The 18,249-nt window shown below is 36.6% G+C and overlaps 2 protein-coding genes across 15 annotated transcripts in view; both read left to right on the forward strand.

The window, feature by feature from the left end:
• Positions 1–18,249, forward strand: part of LSM14A (LSM14A mRNA processing body assembly factor) — a 58,618-nt gene that overhangs the window by 19,910 nt on the left and 20,459 nt on the right. The window lies entirely within an intron of this gene.
• LOC123237338 (glyceraldehyde-3-phosphate dehydrogenase-like) lies at positions 5,444–6,614 on the forward strand. Its single transcript, XM_044664203.1, has one exon. The coding sequence runs from the start codon at positions 5,490–5,492 to the stop codon at positions 6,486–6,488; it is 999 nt and encodes a 332-aa protein (XP_044520138.1). The 5' UTR covers positions 5,444–5,489; the 3' UTR covers positions 6,489–6,614.

An 18,249-nucleotide genomic window follows, 5' to 3' on the forward strand; every position in this document is an offset into this window, starting at 1 on the left:
TATTTTAATTTTGTTTATCAATACATACTGGGGAAAGGAATGAAAATGTATGGTAAAAAGCAGATTGTAAGCTTTCATTAGTGTCTAATATATTTTTGAGAAGAGAGGGAGAATTAAACATGATTTTAAAATCAAAAACAAAGTGATGAAATGAAACAATGCCACTGTAAGTTCAAAAAGGATGTCACCTTAATATTAAAGTTTATAACGTTTTTTTAAAAATTGAAGAGAAGCAGGTTGCTTTTCATAGATATGGGCAAGATATATATTCTTTGCCAAACAAGAAATAGAGACAATTATAAAAAATAAAATACATAATTTTGGTTACATGAAATTGAAAGGCTTATATACAAACAAAATTACTTTATCTAGGATAAGAAGAGAAACAGTAATATGGGGGGATTCTCTATATGAAATTATATAGTTTAGTTTTAAAATGATGTACTGATGATGCTATTTGAGAGTGATGTTGGACAGTGTTACATAGGGCATGTCTTTATTGAGTATAGAGTGAATGCTTAAATAATTGAGCTCCACAGCTTTTACTGTTGCTGCATTAGCTCTGGTATTTTGAAAATTAATCATTTTCTATATAGATTAAATCATGTGTCATCTTTTTGGACAAAGGAAATCTTTTTGTCTTTCTAAATTAAATTTCTATTTTATAAATACATTATCTAATTTATATTTATTTACCATTACCATTAGGAAATTCAGTTCAGCAACCATTTTTAGAAACATTTCATCTTATCTACATATATGTCTTCTTTTTATACTGCAAATTCTTTGAATAAACCTTCGACCCATAGTATTGCCCATATGTTTCTTATTCAAACTAATATGTTCAATATATACACCATTTGCCTTAAAAAATTTTTTTTTCTTTTAAACCCTTACCTTCTATCTTAGAATCAATAGTGTATATTGGTTCCAAGATAAGGGCTAGGCAATGGAGATTAAGTGACTTGTCCAGGGTTACACAGCTAGGAAGTGTCTCAGGCCACATTTGAACCCAGGACCTCCCATTTCTGTGCCTACCTCTCAATCCACTAAGCCACCTAACTGTCCCCTCTCTTCCATTTGCCCTTTTAAAAAAGTTAGTTGTTTGTAATTGAGATTCATAACTTTACAAAGCCTTCTTTTTCTGTTCTTTGTATATAGAAATATTTGTTTTAATTGGTTTCTGTCAAGTTCAAAATAAAAAAAATTTTTTTAAGAAGTCTTTGCCATTAAGAAAACCACATCTGATCTCATAACCAGCAGTCCATACCATAGTCTGCTGCTTTTGTACTGAGAGGAAATGTGTTCCATCATTAGTCTTCTGGAACTATAACTGGTCATTGTACTTAAATTGAATACTGATGTCCTTTAGTTCAGTGTTCAATAACATAGTCATCATTATATTTTAATTATTTTTTTTCTCCATATCATTTTTCCATTAATAGTCATTTATCTGCTATATGTAACACTGCTAGGCATTAGGGATGCAAATTGTTTGTATGGCATGGACCTTGCTCTCAAGCAATTAGTTCACAAGATAATGATGGGGAAGAGCTAGATATAGATTGATTGATAGATTCATATGATAGATGAAACAGTGGACAGTGAGAAAGGTCAAAAAGAAAGCTATAGTTAGAATAAGAAACATTTGAAGAGGAAGAGATCTGTCATAGTCATCTTTGCATGGTGTTGATTTTTCCAAAAAAGCAATTATTTACTAATAAGGTATGAAACTTATAACTGCAATAATAAGCCATTATTAATTTAACTAGGTTAAAAATATATACATCAATGGATCTATTGGATATTTTCTTCTGGAAGTCCCCTAAGAAACTTTAAACTCATTATAAAAAAACAACTTAATATTTCTCTTCCAAAATTCACTCTTCCAGCTTACCTTTTTCTGTTGAGGGTTTACCATTTAGACAGGTTCACAGCCTGTCTAAAGAGTTGAGTCATATGCTCTCACTATCTCTCTGCGCTCCCCAATCAAGTAATTTGCCTAGTCCTGTCCATCCTACCTCCGCAATAACCCTCACTTCAGTCCATTTGGCTTTCCTCATGTTGCACAACCACTTAAGTTTAGGCTTTATCACTTCTCACCTGGATTATTGCAACAGTCTCATAATTAGTACCCTAACCTCCAGCCTCTCCCACCTATCCTCTACATATACAGCTACCAAAGTAAAAATCCTAAAGCACAGATCTGAACATATCATTCCCTTCCTCTGGAAGTCCAGTGGTTCTCAGTTGTGTCTAGAAATAAAATATAATTTATCCTTGTCATTTAAAACCTATCCAATCTGATTCAATCCTACCTTTCCAGATTTATTGAACATTATAATCAGACATTGCAGCCAAACTGTGCCCATTCATGGTTCCTCTAACAGTTTCTCACCTCCCTGTGTCTTTGCACAGGCTAGTTCTCATACCTACAATATACTCCCTCATTAACTCCACTAATTAGAATCTCTTAACTCCCTTCAAAGCTTATGTGCCACTTCCTGCTTGAGGCTTTTTCTTCTTTCCCTCAGGCTCCTCTTCCCCATTACCTAGTTTTTAGTTTGTATATATTTCGTATTTACTGATATGTGTACATGTTATTTGCTCCAGTGAAATGTAAGCTGCTTCTATCTCCAGGACCTAGTTAAAGCAGATATAGTAATATATGCTTATTTAATTATTATATTTGTGACTCTGATGTGATAATTGTCTATTCACTTAGGACTCTTGTTCATGTATTCTCCAGCACATTTTCTACATATTCTACCAATAAAGTAATTATTTAATACATATTTGTTGAATTGATTAGAAAGAAAATCATAAATTCTAGAGTTCCCTACTTACTGTGTAACTTTCTATATTCTCTTGAACTTAAGGTATATTTGATAGCTAGTATTTATACTGTATAGAAATTTAAAGTTTGTAAAGCATTTTACATACATTATCTCATTTTATCCTTACAGCAATTCTATGAAGTAGGTACTATTAACCCTGTTGTACAGATGAGGAAACTGAGATAAAAGGAGGTTAAGTGGCTTGCCATAGGTTACACAGCTAATATCTTGGGTAGAATTTGGACTCCCATGCTTTATCCACCTTGCCATCTCACTACCTCTATTTTTGTTACAATTACAAAAAATCTACAATTGTGCTTATTAAATTAAGCTTATTCTTACATTTTAAAATAAAATGCCACTTTTCTTATCACTTTACTCTTCCACTTTTATAGTATACTAGACCCTTCTTCCCTACAATGCTGTCTCAAAGGCTATACCACAGACCCTCATAAAGGTGAAACAGCCTTATAATGAAATAATTTCTATGCTTGAATTACTAACTTTCTTTGAATGGTAATTAATTACTTGCCTATACGAAATTCTCCATTTCAGAAAGGGAACTAACAGAAAATGCTTTGGCTCTTGGCTTGAAGCTTTTCTCCTCCACTAATAAGCAGTTGAATGAGAATAAGTCACTTTTCTTCTCTGAACCTAAAATTCTTCATCTGTAAAAAAGAATTTGAGATTCTATGTTCTTGAAGTTCCCTTCTATAAAAATTATAGATTTATGGAATCTAGAAAAATTCTACTTTGAAATATTTACGTTTACCTCCCTCATAATGGAGCTGTAAAAGGATTAGTCTATGAAAAATGCCACAGAATAATTTAAAATGTGAATCTTAGCAGCACATTATTTTAATAAGATATTACTTATTTAATAACATATTAATTCAATAGTAATTTATTATCAACTACTATACTAACAATTGAACTAATATTAACAACTAGTTTGTTTTTTTAATGAAAAATATATGACTAACCAAAATCCCATTTCTTACAGAATATTAATATTTCATTACATTCCCTCTACTGCTTTCACTCTTTTAATCCATATTTTTCACCCAGTCAGCATTTTGGTAACTATCATCTACCCATCCCAGGATATTCTCCTTCCTCAATGAATTAGTACCTGGCTCATAGTCTTTCTCTACCCAAACTTCTGCTCTCAGACTAAGAAACTTCCATTCATACTCCCTCAAGTATCTAGACTTCTCAGTTCTTTTGTCTACTCATTTTCTAAGATCCTAGATATCACCTTAGCTGCACCAAGAGAAGGTTATTCCCTTGATGTTGTTGTCACCTACAACTGTAAGTCCCATGTTCATGAACTCTATTGTTTTGTTTAATCAGTCTCATCTACCTTATGGTTGCTAACCCTATTTTTTGTCCTCTTCATCTTTTTTTCCAAGCCATCATCACTCCACTAGCTATACTCACCTCCCCTTCCCATCATATCTTAGCAAATCAGTTCAGCTTTACATTTGAGTTCCTTACCCATTTGTCCTATTGTCAATTATACCATACCAGCTTCCACCCTCTCTCTGCCTCCCCATTTCTCCCACTGTTGATCTTCTTTGTTCCTATTCATGTGATTCTGACCAGAATTGAAGAAAGCAAAAACCATGCTGATAAGGTCTATTAAATTTATCACATAATCTCAATTGGGTCATTACTACAAGACAGTCAGTCCTTTTACACCTCCCTCATTAATTCACTCATTCACCACAATGGCTATTCTAAACCTTTTCATCTCTTCTCAAGCCTTGCATGACATTCACTTGCCTTTACCCTCTCAGCTGAGAGCCTTTCCTCACACTTAACAAAAAAAAAAAAAATTTGAGACTTATTCCAATCACATCATTCAAATTTCTTCCTCCATCATCTTTTCCATTACTACTGTCCCTCATTAAGAGGTGGCCACCTTCTTGGCAATGCAAATCCTTCCACATGCATCATTGCTTGATTCCATTCCATTCTATATTCTTGAACAGATTGTACTTGCTATCATTACCCATCATTCACTAATCTTATCTCTGTCCTGTCCATTCTACCTCCACAGTATCTTTCCCATCTGTCCTCTTCTCTCTTCTCACACAGCTACCACACAGTTCTTTATAACCTCTTGCCTGGACTTTTGCACTTCCTAATTGGTCTCCTCTCTTCCTCATGTCTTTTCCAATTCCAATATGTCCTCCTTTCAGCTGCCAACATGCTTTTCCTAATACATAAGTGACTGTTAGCCCTTACTCAGCAAATTCTAATGGTTTCCTGTTGCTTCTAGGTTAAAATATGAAATTCTGTTTAGCTTTTAAAGTACTTCATAGCATGGCCCCTTCCTACCTTTCCTTTGTTCTTATTCTTTACTCCACTTCACATATTCTTTGAAACAATGACACTGACCTTCTTATACTTCACATACTTTTCTTGTTTCCCAACTCTGACTTTTCATTGACTGTTCCTATTCCCAGAAGGCTATTTCTGCTAATATCTTCCTTCTGAGATTACTTTCCAACTGTCTAATCTGAATATATCTTGTTTGCACATAGTTCTTTGCATGTTTTCTCCATTAAAATGTTAGTTCCCCGCTCTCAGCTCTTCACCCAAGCTCGCTGCCAGAATCCTCTGCTGCAGTCGCATCCTTTAGACAAGATGGTGAAGGTCGGAGTCAACGGATTTGGCCGTATTGGACGCCTGGTGACCAGGGCAACATTCAGCTGCAAAGAAGTAGAAATTGTGGCCATCAATGACCCCTTCATTGACCTCTCCTACATGGTTTACATGTTCCAGTATGATTCCACCCATGGCAAGTTCAAGGGCACTGTAAAGGCAGAGAATGGAAAGCTGGTGATCAATGGAAAACCCATTACCATCTTCCAGGAGCAGGATCCCGCTAACATTAAATGGGGAGATGGTGGAGCCGAGTACGTTGTGGAATCCACTGGCGTCTTTACCACCATGGAAAAGGCCGGGGCTCACTTGAAGGGTGGAGCCAAGCGAGTCATTATCTCTGCCCCTTCTGCTGATGCCCCAATGTTCGTGATGGGGGTGAACCATGAGAAATACGACAATTCCCTCAAGATCGTCAGTAACGCCTCCTGCACTACCAACTGCTTGGCCCCCTTGGCCAAGGTCATTCATGACAACTTCGGCATTGTGGAAGGACTCATGACCACAGTCCATGCCATTACTGCTATCCAGAAGACAGTAGATGGCCCCTCTGGCAAGCTGTGGCGGGATGGGCGTGGGGCTGCCCAGAATATCATCCCTGCTTCCACAGGTGCCGCCAAGGCTATGGGCAAGGTCATACCTGAGTTGAACGGGAAGCTCACAGGCATGGCCTTCCGTGTTCCTACTCCCAATGTGTCTGTGGTGGATCTGACCTGCCGCCTGGAGAAAGCTGCCAAATATGACGATATTAAGAAGGTGGTGAAGCAAGCTGCAGAGGGGAACTTAAAGGGCATCTTGGGCTACACAGAGGACCAGGTAGTATCCTGTGACTTTAACAGCAACTCCCACTCTTCTACCTTCGATGCTGGCGCTGGCATTGCCCTCAACGACCATTTTGTCAAGCTCATTTCTTGGTATGACAAGTATGGTTACAGCCACCGTGTAGTAGACCTCATGAAGTACATGGCCACCAAGGAATAAAGTGGAAAGCCATGATGGACCTTCATCCCCAGCCAAAAAAAGAGTAGTTCCACCACTGGGGAGCCCACATCCATAATAACCTATGTCCCTGTGCTGGGGATCCCATGCCCTCTTCACATCCCTGCCCCAGGCACCCCTATAGTGGGGGGAGGAGCATAGTCCTATCTTGTGTACCATCAATAAAGTCATCACATTCAGTGCAAAAAAAAAAAATGTTAGTTCCTTCATGGCATGGACCATGTTGTCTTCTCTGTATCCTCAGTGCTTATATAGCACAATTGTTTGGCATATAGTAAATACTTAATAAGTGCTTGTTGATGGGCTAACATTCAAGTACCTCAACTTGTTTAGCCATTTTTCAATTGATAGACATCTACTTTTTTTCTGGTTATTTCCTACAAAAAGTGCAGCAATAATTAGTTTGGCCTTCAAAGAGGCATTTTTATAATAAATTTGTATTTGTCTAAGCAGTCATGATATAGAACAGCTTTGGGAAACCTGAGTTTTGAGTGCCCAGAGGGCAAATTCAAACTGTCTGTTAACCCCTGCATTACCTGAAAGAACTGTTGGAGAAAGTACTTGCAAAAAATGACCTTGGGCACTGGGAAGAGGGGGAACATAGCAGCTCCCCAATGCTGAGTTCTGGCTCTGCATGCCTGCCAGGTCTTCCCCAAATTTGATATAGAATATGTTTTAATATGCCAAAATGTATGGCTTTGGTTTCTTCATCCAAAAACTGTTCGTATCTTTTGACCTTTTTTTTTTTTTTTTTTTTTTAAACCCTTGTACTTCGGTGTATTGTCTCATAGGTGGAAGATTGGTAAGGGTGGGCAATGGGGGTCAAGTGACTTGCCCAGGGTCACACAGCTGGGAAGTGGCTGAGGCCAGGTTTGAACCTAGGACCTCCTGTCTCTAGGCCTTTTGACCTTTTATCAATTGGGGATGACTCTTATTCTTAAAAATTTTACAACGTTCTCTATATTTTAGATATAAGACCTTTAGCTGAGAAATTGTTTATTAAATTTTCCTCCCAATTTTCTGCTTTTGTTCTAATCATAGCTACATTGATTTTATTTGTACAAAACCTTTTTTGCTTAATGTAATCAAAATTATCCCCTTTTCATTGCACAATTCTCTATTCAAAAATTCATCTATCAATAAATCTCTTAGATAATATGTTCCCTGTTCTTCTGATTTGCATATATTTCCCTTTATGCCTAGGTCATGCATCCATTTTGATCTTAGTGAATGAAAATAAGGTATTGATCTATACCTAATTTCTGCCAAACTACTCTCCAATTGTCGCATCAATTTTTATTGAATAGTGAACTTTTTTTTTTTTTTTTAACCCTAACCTTCCATTTTAGAATCAATACTATGTATTGGTTCTAAGGCAGAAGAGTGGTAAGGGCTAGGCAATGGGGATTAAGTAACTTGCCCAGGGTCACACACAGCTAGGAAGTGTCTGAGGCCAGATTTGAACCTAGGACCTCCCCTCTCTGGGCCTGACTCTCAATCCACTGAGTCTCCCACCTGCCCCCTGCATAGTGAGTTCTTAACCCAAAAACTTGATTCTATACTTTTGTCAAATACAAAGTTACCATTACTCTTTTACTGCTTTTTGTTGTATATCTCTTTCATTGGTATACTCTTCTATTTCTCAGCCAATACCAGATAGTTTTGTTAATGACTACATTATGATATAGTTTAAAATCAGGTAATGCTAGACCTACTTTCTTTACTTTTTTTTTTAAACTAATTCCTTTGATAGTCTTGATCTTTTGTTCTTCCAAATGAATTGTTTTTTTTCTAGCTCAGTAAAATAATTTAATTGGGATGGCATTGAATAAACTGATTAGTTTAGGTAGGATTGTGATTTAAAATATGAACAACGAATATTTCTTCAGTTATTTAAGTTTTAACTTTATTTGTGTAAAAAGCATTTTGTAATTATGTTCATGTAGTTCCTGGGTTTGTTTTGACAGATATACTCCCAGATATTTTATTCTTTCTGTAGTTATTTTAAATGAATTACCTCTTTCTCTTCTTACAGTTTCTTGTTAGCAATATATAAAAATGCTGATGATTTATATGGGTTTACTTTATATCTTACTAATTTGCCAAAATTAGTTGAATCTCTAGGATTTCCTACATATACCACATGTTTTCTTTTTTTGAAACAACATTCTATAAGATTAGTATAACTTTATTTGTTTACCCATTCCCCAGTTGATGGGCACTCTCAATTTCAAGTACTTTTCTACTGCAAAAAGTATAAATATTTTTGTAGAAAAGGGTCCTATTCCTTATTTTTTTTTATCTCTGAGAGGAATAGTAGTAATGATGAGTTTAAAAATATGTATGATTTAGTAATTTGTGGGGCATAGTTCCTATAAATCAGTTCAATGCTCCAATAACAGTGCACTAGTAAACTTCTTTTCCTGTACTTTCTGCAGCAGTTTCCTTTTTTTTTTTTTTTTGACATCTTAGTCAATCTGATGGGTGGGAAGTAAAACCTTAAAATTGCTTTAATTTGCATTTCTCTTTGTGTTTTTCATATAGTTATTGATAGCTAGGCTTTCTTCATTTGAAAATTGCCTATTTATATCTTTTGACAGTCAATCACTAGTTAGTTTATATATATAGTTATTTTGTATAGGGGCAGCTAGTTGGTACAGTGGATGGAGCCCTGATCCAGCCTTGAGTCAGGAAGACCTGAGTTCAAATCTGGCCTCAGATGCTTACTAGCTGTATGACCCTGGGCAATTCATTTAACTGTGGCCTCAGTTTCCTCATCTGAAAAATGAGCTAGAGAAGGAAATGGCAAACCACTTCAGTATCTTTGCCAAGAAAACCCCAAATGGGGTCACAAAGACAACAGTTGTATATGAAGAACAGCAATTCTAGTTTGGTATACACAAGAGAAAGAAGTATAAAAAGCAAATCAGAACTTCTTTCAGTGGATAGGAAGCAGAACATGGACAACAATTAAACAGGCTGGCAAAATGTAGCCTTATGTTGGTGGAGAAAGTACCAATGCCAGTTAAATGGATCGTAGAACTTTCAGAATGTCAGAGTAATGAATGCGAGTACATATGTACAAATTTCAGTATTCATGTTTTCATTTACACTCAAGAGAAGGAAAAAGAATCTATGAGGAGTGTCAGCGAAAGATACTTGGCTCCATAGCCAATTGAGGAAACCTACCACCATTGTTATTAATAATGTAATAATAATTATAGACATTTATGTAGTGTTTTAAAATTTACAAAACACTTTGTTCATTTTCTCATTTGAAACTCACAGCACCCAATGAGACAGGTGCTACAGATATTTTTAACCTTATTTTTACAGTCTGAGAAAACCTAAAATCAGAGGGAAAAGTGATGACTTGCCTGTGGTCACACAAGTGGTAGAATTTGGTGGGATATGAGCTCCAGTCTTTCTGACTTTAAATACATCATTCTATGTGTTAGATTATACTATCACTACACTTTATTATTCAGCCTAAGCAAAAAGTGATGAAAGACCACATCTACTCACCTCTATCAAATTCCTGTTTGGAAAGGGAGCAAATATTTTCTGTTTAGGGAAAAGGTCTGGTCCTTTTTTGAGGTTAAGAGTTTGGATCTGGTTGCATTGAAAACTATAATCTCTTCTTCCATTCATTTAGCTATCTATATAGTGAAGAAATACCATTTATTTAGGCATTTAATGATATTTATTTTTTAGAAAAGTTAACATGGTTACATGATTTATGCTCTTACTTTACCCTTCACACCCCCTTCTCCCCCCAAAAACCATAGCCAATGCGCATTTCCACTGGTTTTAACATGTGTCATTGATTAAGACCTATTTCCAAATTGTTGATAGTTGCATTGGTGTGATAGTTTCAAGTCTACATCCCCAATCATGTCCACCTCAACCCATGTGTTCAAGCAGTTGCTTTTCTTCTGTGTTTCCACTCCTGCAGTTCTTCCTCTAAATGTGGGTAGCGTTCTTTTCCATAAATCCCTTGGAATTGTCCTGGGTCATTGCATTGTTGCTAGTACAGAAGTCCATTACATTCAATTTCACCACAGTATCAATCTCTGTGTACAATGTTCTGGTTCTACTCCTTTCACTCTGCATCAACTCCTGGAGGTCTTTCCAGTTCACATGGAATTCCTCCAGTTTATTATTCCTTTGAGTGCAATAGTATTCCATCACCAGCATATACCACAATTTGTTCAGCCATTCCCCAATTGAAGGGCATACCCTCATTTTCCAGTTTTTTGCCACCACAAAAAGCGCGGCTATAAATATTTTCTTACAAGTCTGTTTATGATCTCTTTGGGGTACAACCCCAACAATGGTATGGCTGGATCAAAGGGCAGTCATTCTTTTATAGCCCTTTTTGGCATAGTTCCAAATTGCCATCCAGAATGGTTGGAAGAGATAACATTTTTAAAAAGAACATTTGACCACACCATTTATTATGACTTGTTTGATAAATTCATCTGACCCCCACACCCAGAGTCAAAGCAGATTTATTGAGCTCAGCCTTATCTTAAGTTGATCCCACCAGTGAGGTAATAAGGATTATATAGGGAGGATTGAGTTTCTGCCCTGTGTTTGTAGCCTGTCTGTCTGTCTGTCTCTCTCTCTCTCTCTCTCTCTCTCTCTCTGTCTGTCTCCAAAAACCCTATTATTTTTAGCATTTTTTAAAATTTGAGTTCCAAATTCCCACCTCTTCAGCCTCTCCCCCAACTGAGAAGGCAAGTAGCATATCAGTTTTACATGTGAAATCATGCATTGCCAAAAAGGCAAGAAAAAGAAAGCAAAATTTATATTTTAATTTACAATCTTTCTGGAGTTGGATAACATTTTTCATCATGAATCCTTTGGAATTATCTTGGATCATTGTATTGATCATGGTAAGTAGCTAAATCTTTGACAACTGATTGTCATAATAATATTACCCTTATTCTGTATAGTGATCTCCTGGTTTTGCTCACTTCATTTGCATTAATTCATATAGGTCTTTCCAGATTTTTCTGAAACCATTCTGCTGATCATTTCTTATAGGACAGTAGTTTTCTATTACAGTTATATTCCACTGCTTGTTCTGCCATTCCTCACTTGATAGATATCTGCTGAGTTTCCAATTCTTTTCCACCACAAAAAGAATTGCTATAAGTATATGGATCCTTTTCCTTTGATTCTTTTTGGGATACAGACCTAATAGTGATATTGCTGCGTCGAAGGGAATAAGTTCCAAATTGTTCTCCAGAATAGTTAAACCAGTTAACACTACCAGCACTTCATTTTGCCATATACCCCTCCTGCATTTGTCATTTCCTGTAGGTGTGAAGTGGTACCTTAGTCATTTTAATTTATTTCTCTTATCAATACTGATTTAGAGCATTTTTCTGTATTGATTATAGATAGCTTTGATCTGAAATCTGCTCATCCATATCTTTTGAGTCATATCAGTTGGGGAATAGCCCTTTTATAAATTTGACTTTATTCTCTATATATTTGAGAAATGATGCCTTTGTCAGAAACTTGCTACAAAAATATTTAATATTCATTTCCTGTGATACTTTTAGCAAAATGTAGATAGAGTTCCCAAATTTCCCCTTTTAATTATCTATTTTTGCTTTTGCTTTGTCTGAAATCATGATTACTACCCCTGCCTTTTTTACTTCAACTGAAGCATAATAGATTCTACTCCAGCCCCTATTTTAACTCTCATAACTTTCTTTTTCAAGTGTCTTTTGTAAAATGCATATTGTTGGATTCTGGCTTCTAATCCATTTCTGTTTTATGGGTGCATTCATTCTATTCACATTCACAGTTTTAATTACTGGGTATTTCTCTCCATTCAATTATTGTTTCTCTTCTCTCACTGGAATGCATCCAAGGAGAAAAGAGTCAGACCAAAAGAACTAGCCATGGTGGACTAAGTACCTTTTGAATGTGCCCCAGGTTCTGCTATATTGCCAGTGAGAGGCTTCTCTTTACTACATGGTTATTAACAGGCTGGAACTAGCTACCAGATGTCTATGCATGCTCCATATCTGTTGAAGACACTTCCTTTGCACATCATGATGACTCTCTATAACCAAGCTCCCTAGTCTCTTCTCTGTGATGGATTACAGCAGTCATATTTGCTGATGTCTGTTCACCAGCCACCTATTCACATTCTCTCCTATGTCTAAGATGTGCTTTGAATATGCTATCCTTTCAGTTTCCTCTCCGGTGCCATATGATAAAGTCTCAAAACAATGTGACACAGTCTAATACAGTCCTACATATACTTGCAAAACCACTATTTTCCCAAATACAAAATTATGCACATACAATAAAGGATACCTTTTTTTTTTTTTTAAATTTTTTTTTCAAACCCTTAACTTCTGTGTATTGGCTTCTAGGTGGAAGAGTGGTAAGGGTGGGCAATGGGGGTCAAGTGACTTGCTCAGGGTCACACAGCTGGGAAGTGTCTGAGGCCAGATTTGAACCTAGGACGTCCCATTTCTGGGCCTGACTCACAATCCACTGAGCTACCCAGCTGCCCCCAGTAAAGGATACTTTATGAAGGTTACTGCTTGCTTAATCCCAAAGAGGGGTTGAAATGGCCTTCAATTCGAATGCAATTAAAAAAAAAATCAGCTTCATGCCTCAAAAGGAAACTTGGTATCTATGGAACTTCCCAGGGTCTATGATTTACTCCCCAAAGAAATTTAGGACCTGGAATTGACTAGAAGTCACCCCCTCACCCTCAAGTGACAAACAACCCAATTTGGCTTGGTACGTACAAACTGGCTCTGGGTCTCAGAACTGGGGCACTTTCACTTTCTTCCTTTTCCACCAACCCCTCAACTTTCAGAGTAGGTTGAGTAACTCTAAAAGAAAAGAAAATTAAGCTTCTCATTTCCAAAGGAAAGCCAAGTTCCTACAACAGTCCTAGAGTTTGTGGGTAAAAATTCTCCCATGATTTCAACCATCTAGCATCTGGACAAAATTTTCTACATGTCCTTTTCTATATGTTTTCTAAAGATCCTTGTATCATAGATAATCCCCACATTTTGTCTGCATCTTTATTCCAGAAGGCCCCCAAAATTTCCTTCACTGAATCCCTGCCACTGCAAGAACTCTTTATTTTTTCTGGAATTCTAAACTCATCTAATAACAGGACAAGGAGGCTTCATTAAATCAAATGAGTCTTGAATGGGGGGAAGTTTTCCAAGAAAGAGGATTAAAGACAAGTCAGTTACTTGGGGTTTCTAGGCAAGTAAGCAAACCTTACTCTTTGGACTTGAGGACATAAAGATGTCACAATAAGGCAAGCAATCTAAGTATATTTAAAATGCAACCAAAAAAAAAAGAACTTTTATCTCCCCAACATCAGCATTCAGTGATGACAAGTCCATATTGTTTATTAACTTCCTTTTCAAAGCTTATACAGGATTTGATAAGAGAACAAGTACATCGAACTGCAAAATTTATCTTGAACTGAATTTCATGGGGAACACACAGCACAGTGATTTTTTTTTCCATACAATTACCACCTAAACCAAAGAAAGAAAAAATTGCCAATTTAATGGATTCATATCAATAGTTTTTCAGTTGTGTCTGACGCTTCATGACCCCATTCAGGATTTCCTTGGCAAAGATACTGGATTGGTTTGCCACGTCTTTCTCCAGCTCATTCTTACAGGCGAGGAAACTGAGACAAACAGGGTTAAGTAACTTACCTGGGAGTAACGCAGCTAGTGTGTGATTTGAAGTCAGGAAGTTTAGTCCTGACTGTCCAAAGTCTTGACTCCAAAACCAGCACTTTATCCATTGTGACATTTAGTTGCTTTGATTTAGAATAGGGTATATCCAGTAATGAAAGCCCTAGGTGAATAATCCATGGTTACCTACAATTTCAGAGGGCTCACTTTCATCTTGGATAGACCCCACATGTAGCAATAATTCTCTGGCCCTACTCTCCTCTCAGAATTCTAGGGGAACTCATAAAGGGTAAGAGAAACATTCTCTTAATACTGTCAGCTCAAGTTCCCATTTTGGAATGTTCTCCCCACTGTCAACTGATAGTAATTAACATACATATGCTCTCTCCCTTCCATTTAGCCATTTAACATTCATCAACTTGTATAAATCTGTATTTACTTCAAAGATACAGCAAGAATAGAAGTAAAAACATTTCCCCTCAATTAAATGGACAAGTAATTGGACAATCCCCTTATACTACCTCTGGCCTTGGGGAAAGTAGACACAGAATATAGTTTTTTTCTGCATAACATTATTCTCTCCAAGTTCACATCTAAAAGCAGCCTTGCTTGTTGGATGAGTCCTGTCTTAGCTATAGATGGGTCCCAAAAGCATTCCTCACCTTAATGCTGGACCATTTGGCCAAAAAATGCAGTATGGCTTCCCCTTCCACTTAACCCCCACCTGTGGTCTCCTTCCCTAGAGCTTGTTTAGACAGCATGGAGTCAGGCCACGAACTTCAAATAGCTTTTTAGGAGCTAGAACCTTCCAGCTTATTCTCTTTTTTTCTGTACTTGATTGCCTTTTTTTGAACTGATGCCAGGAAAAGACCATTTTGTGGCTTCTAATCATATTACATATGGAACCTCTGTGTGTGTGTGTGTGTGTGTGTGTTCAGTTTAAATCTACCTTCCAGAGGAGTTGAGAGAGATGACATAAGATAATATTTGCAAATCTTAAAAAATGCTTATAAATGTTAGCTATTATCATTCATTATTTATTGAATATTTACTTTGTGCAGGCACTCTGCTAGGCACTGAGGATGCAAAGAAAGTAAAAATATGTTTCTACTTGAGGTATTCACATTATAATGTGTGGTAGAGGAAAGGTAATTTCAGAGAGCAAGGCCAGAGGGAAAGAAACTTGAATTTGAGCTAAGATTTGAAGAAAGCTCTTGAAATGGAAGTCAGGACTGCTAATAGAAGGTGAAATTAAAGTCTGTTTAGTTTGGCTCAAGTAATTTTTCTTTTTTTAGTTGTATAAAATATGTATAATAAACACAGGATATCTAGCCAAAAAGGTTTTTTTGTTCAGGATATATATTATCTCATACTCCTTTCCAGATGTATACCCAGTTCATATTTTAGTTCATTTGAGAGTCTGTTGGATATTTGTACTGGAGTTTTCAATTTATTTTTCTCTTCCCACTGAAATGGAATTTCTCATAGTATTTGTATTCTGATGTTGGAAATATTTATTGAAAGAATTAATATGAGATTACTAATGATCACTTTTGTTAGTTTCAGGAGAATAATTTTTGCACTAAACTCTAAACATAACAATACAATTTCTATTTAAACACTATGACAAAAACATGAAACTTTAGGCCAAGTTATTGGTGAATGGTTAGTGAAATTGCCTACAGTGAATAAAGATGCTAATTTCTTGAAAACCAATAGAGAGTTAGTATAGAACAGTGGTGGCAAACCTTTGGCATAGGTCCCAAAGATGGCACCCAGAGTGCTCTCCATGGGTAAGTGGCTCTGTGTCTTGCCCTCCCTCTCCCACCCCACCCACCCCCAAGAGTTCTTTACTAGAAAGGCAGAGGGCAGCAGGCAGAGCTGCTCCCCTCCCCCCTCCACTGTGCTTGAGGACATTTTTTCATATGCCCCATCCCTCTGCCCAGAAGTCATGGAGAGTGCATTGGGGGTAAGGTGGTCGCCTCACAGGTGGCAGAGTGCTTGGGCCACTCCCCTTCCCCTCTCTACACTCACTGAGGACATTCCTCACTTCACTTGCTCTCCACCCAGCAACCTAATGAGAGCACTTTCTACCTCCCCTATGTAGGGTAAGGGGGGCAGGGCACACCTGGCACTAGGGGGGGGGGGCAACACTCCATCTCGGAAAGGTTCACCATCACTGGTATAAAATGTAACTATCAAGCAGGAGGGTCCCGAAATATAGGAAATCATGTTAAAAAGGTGTAAATGGGGGGCAGCTGGATAGCTCAGTGGAGTGAGAGCCAGGCCTAGAGACGGGAGGTCCTAGGTTCAAACCCGGCCTCAGCCACTTCCCAACTTCCCAGCTGTGTGACCCTGGGCAAGTCACTTGACCCCCATTGCCCACCCTTAACAATCTTCCACCTATGAGACAATACACCGAAGTACAAGGGTTAAAAAAAAAAAAGGTGTAAATGACATAAGGAAAAATTATTTTTCATTGTCTTAGCTATCCTTCAAATGTAAATACATTGTTTTGGGACCCTAAGAAAATGATTGTTGTCCTTTTAGAATTCTAGAGTTAGAAGGGAACTTAAAGCTCTTCTTCTCCAAGCCATAATTGAGTGGGAATCATCTCATTACCATTATTCTTTTATTCAACAAATGTATTAAAAATATTTACTCATTGCAAAATTATAGCTACATAAGTTAAGATTAACAAGTTGGCTAAATGTTCTATAATAAATCAGAACAGATATTAAAAATCAGAGCTTTTGGGGGGTGAACTTTTTCTTCCCTGAAATGAAGTAAAAACTTTAAGCAATTTCTCTTTAGCCAAATCTAGTCCACATCTGAAGAATAATAAAAAGGTTAAAAATTAAAACTGATTTTAACCCCCTGGAGAAACCATTACCTGTAGCCACTTAGCTATCAGCTTTATCTTATTAGTTTTTAATTTATAGGAACCAGAGTCAGCAAAACTGAAGTATTATGAAGATAATGAAGAAATATGGACAGTTAGATTTGATATTAAGGTATCAAACTCAGGTGACATTGAAAAATGGAGAATTTAAAGCAAATTGTATGTCATTTACATCTTTTCTTTTTGTTCTAGAGCACGCTTGTCTTTTTTTTCCCTTTTCTATTTTATTGTGGCTAAGGAGACTAATATTTCCAGACACCATGTGACTTACTTAAGGACACTTATTTCCTAAATAATTATTAGGTGGTATAGCGATGTAATTATCTTGCAAGTCTTGAATGTTTTTTTCACAAAAAACCATACCATAGGAACATATCCTTAAAATTTTACTTTATTTTTATAAATTGATACCACTTATGTACTTTGAAGATTATTGATCATAGGTCATTGGGAGTATTATAAATAATTTTGAATATAACAAAAATCTTAACTGCCTACTATGTGAAAAGCACTATTTAGGGAGAGGGTTCAGAAGAAATAAAAGAACCTTTGCCTTGATAGACTTTGTATTCCTGTACTTCTGTAGATCATATATACAAATAAGCATAACACAGAATCATATAAGTATATTAGAAAACTTTAAGCAAATTGCTTTTGTGTGAAGTCTTTTTTTTTTTTAACTCTTACCTTCCACCTTAGAACCAATACATAGTATTGTTCAGAGAAGGCTTCTTGAATAGGGCTTGCAGCAGTGTAAAGGATGAATTGGAGCATGTAAAGAGTATTGATTGTTGCATTTTTCTAGGCAGCTTCCCTCAAACTAGAAAGTAGCAATTCATATAGAAAGGAGGGCATGAATTTGAAAGATGTTACAGCTGTGACAGTTCAACTGAAATAACTTTTATCTATAATTACAGAATGCTAACTAAAACAATTCCCATCTGCTATATGCTTGGCATTACAGTAAAGCCATTTAATTCACTATGGTATTTACTTATTAGGGGTGGGGTGTAGACCTATGATTTCATTAGAAAACAGATCTTCAGTTATGGAAATCCCTTTTGTTACATGCAGATCAGGAACTCTATCTTCTGTTCCTTAGATACTGAGAGGTTAGGTAATGTGTCCATGATCTCAT

The sequence above is a fragment of the Gracilinanus agilis genome, chromosome 2 (genome assembly GCF_016433145.1).
Source record: "Gracilinanus agilis isolate LMUSP501 chromosome 2, AgileGrace, whole genome shotgun sequence".
Lineage (NCBI taxonomy): Eukaryota > Metazoa > Chordata > Mammalia > Didelphimorphia > Didelphidae > Gracilinanus > Gracilinanus agilis.

Bases quoted from the DNA above. Each gene is read 5' to 3' on its own strand.
- LOC123237338 (XM_044664203.1), top strand. From the start codon at position 5,490: ATGGTGAAGGTCGGAGTCAACGGATTTGGCCGTATTGGACGCCTGGTG.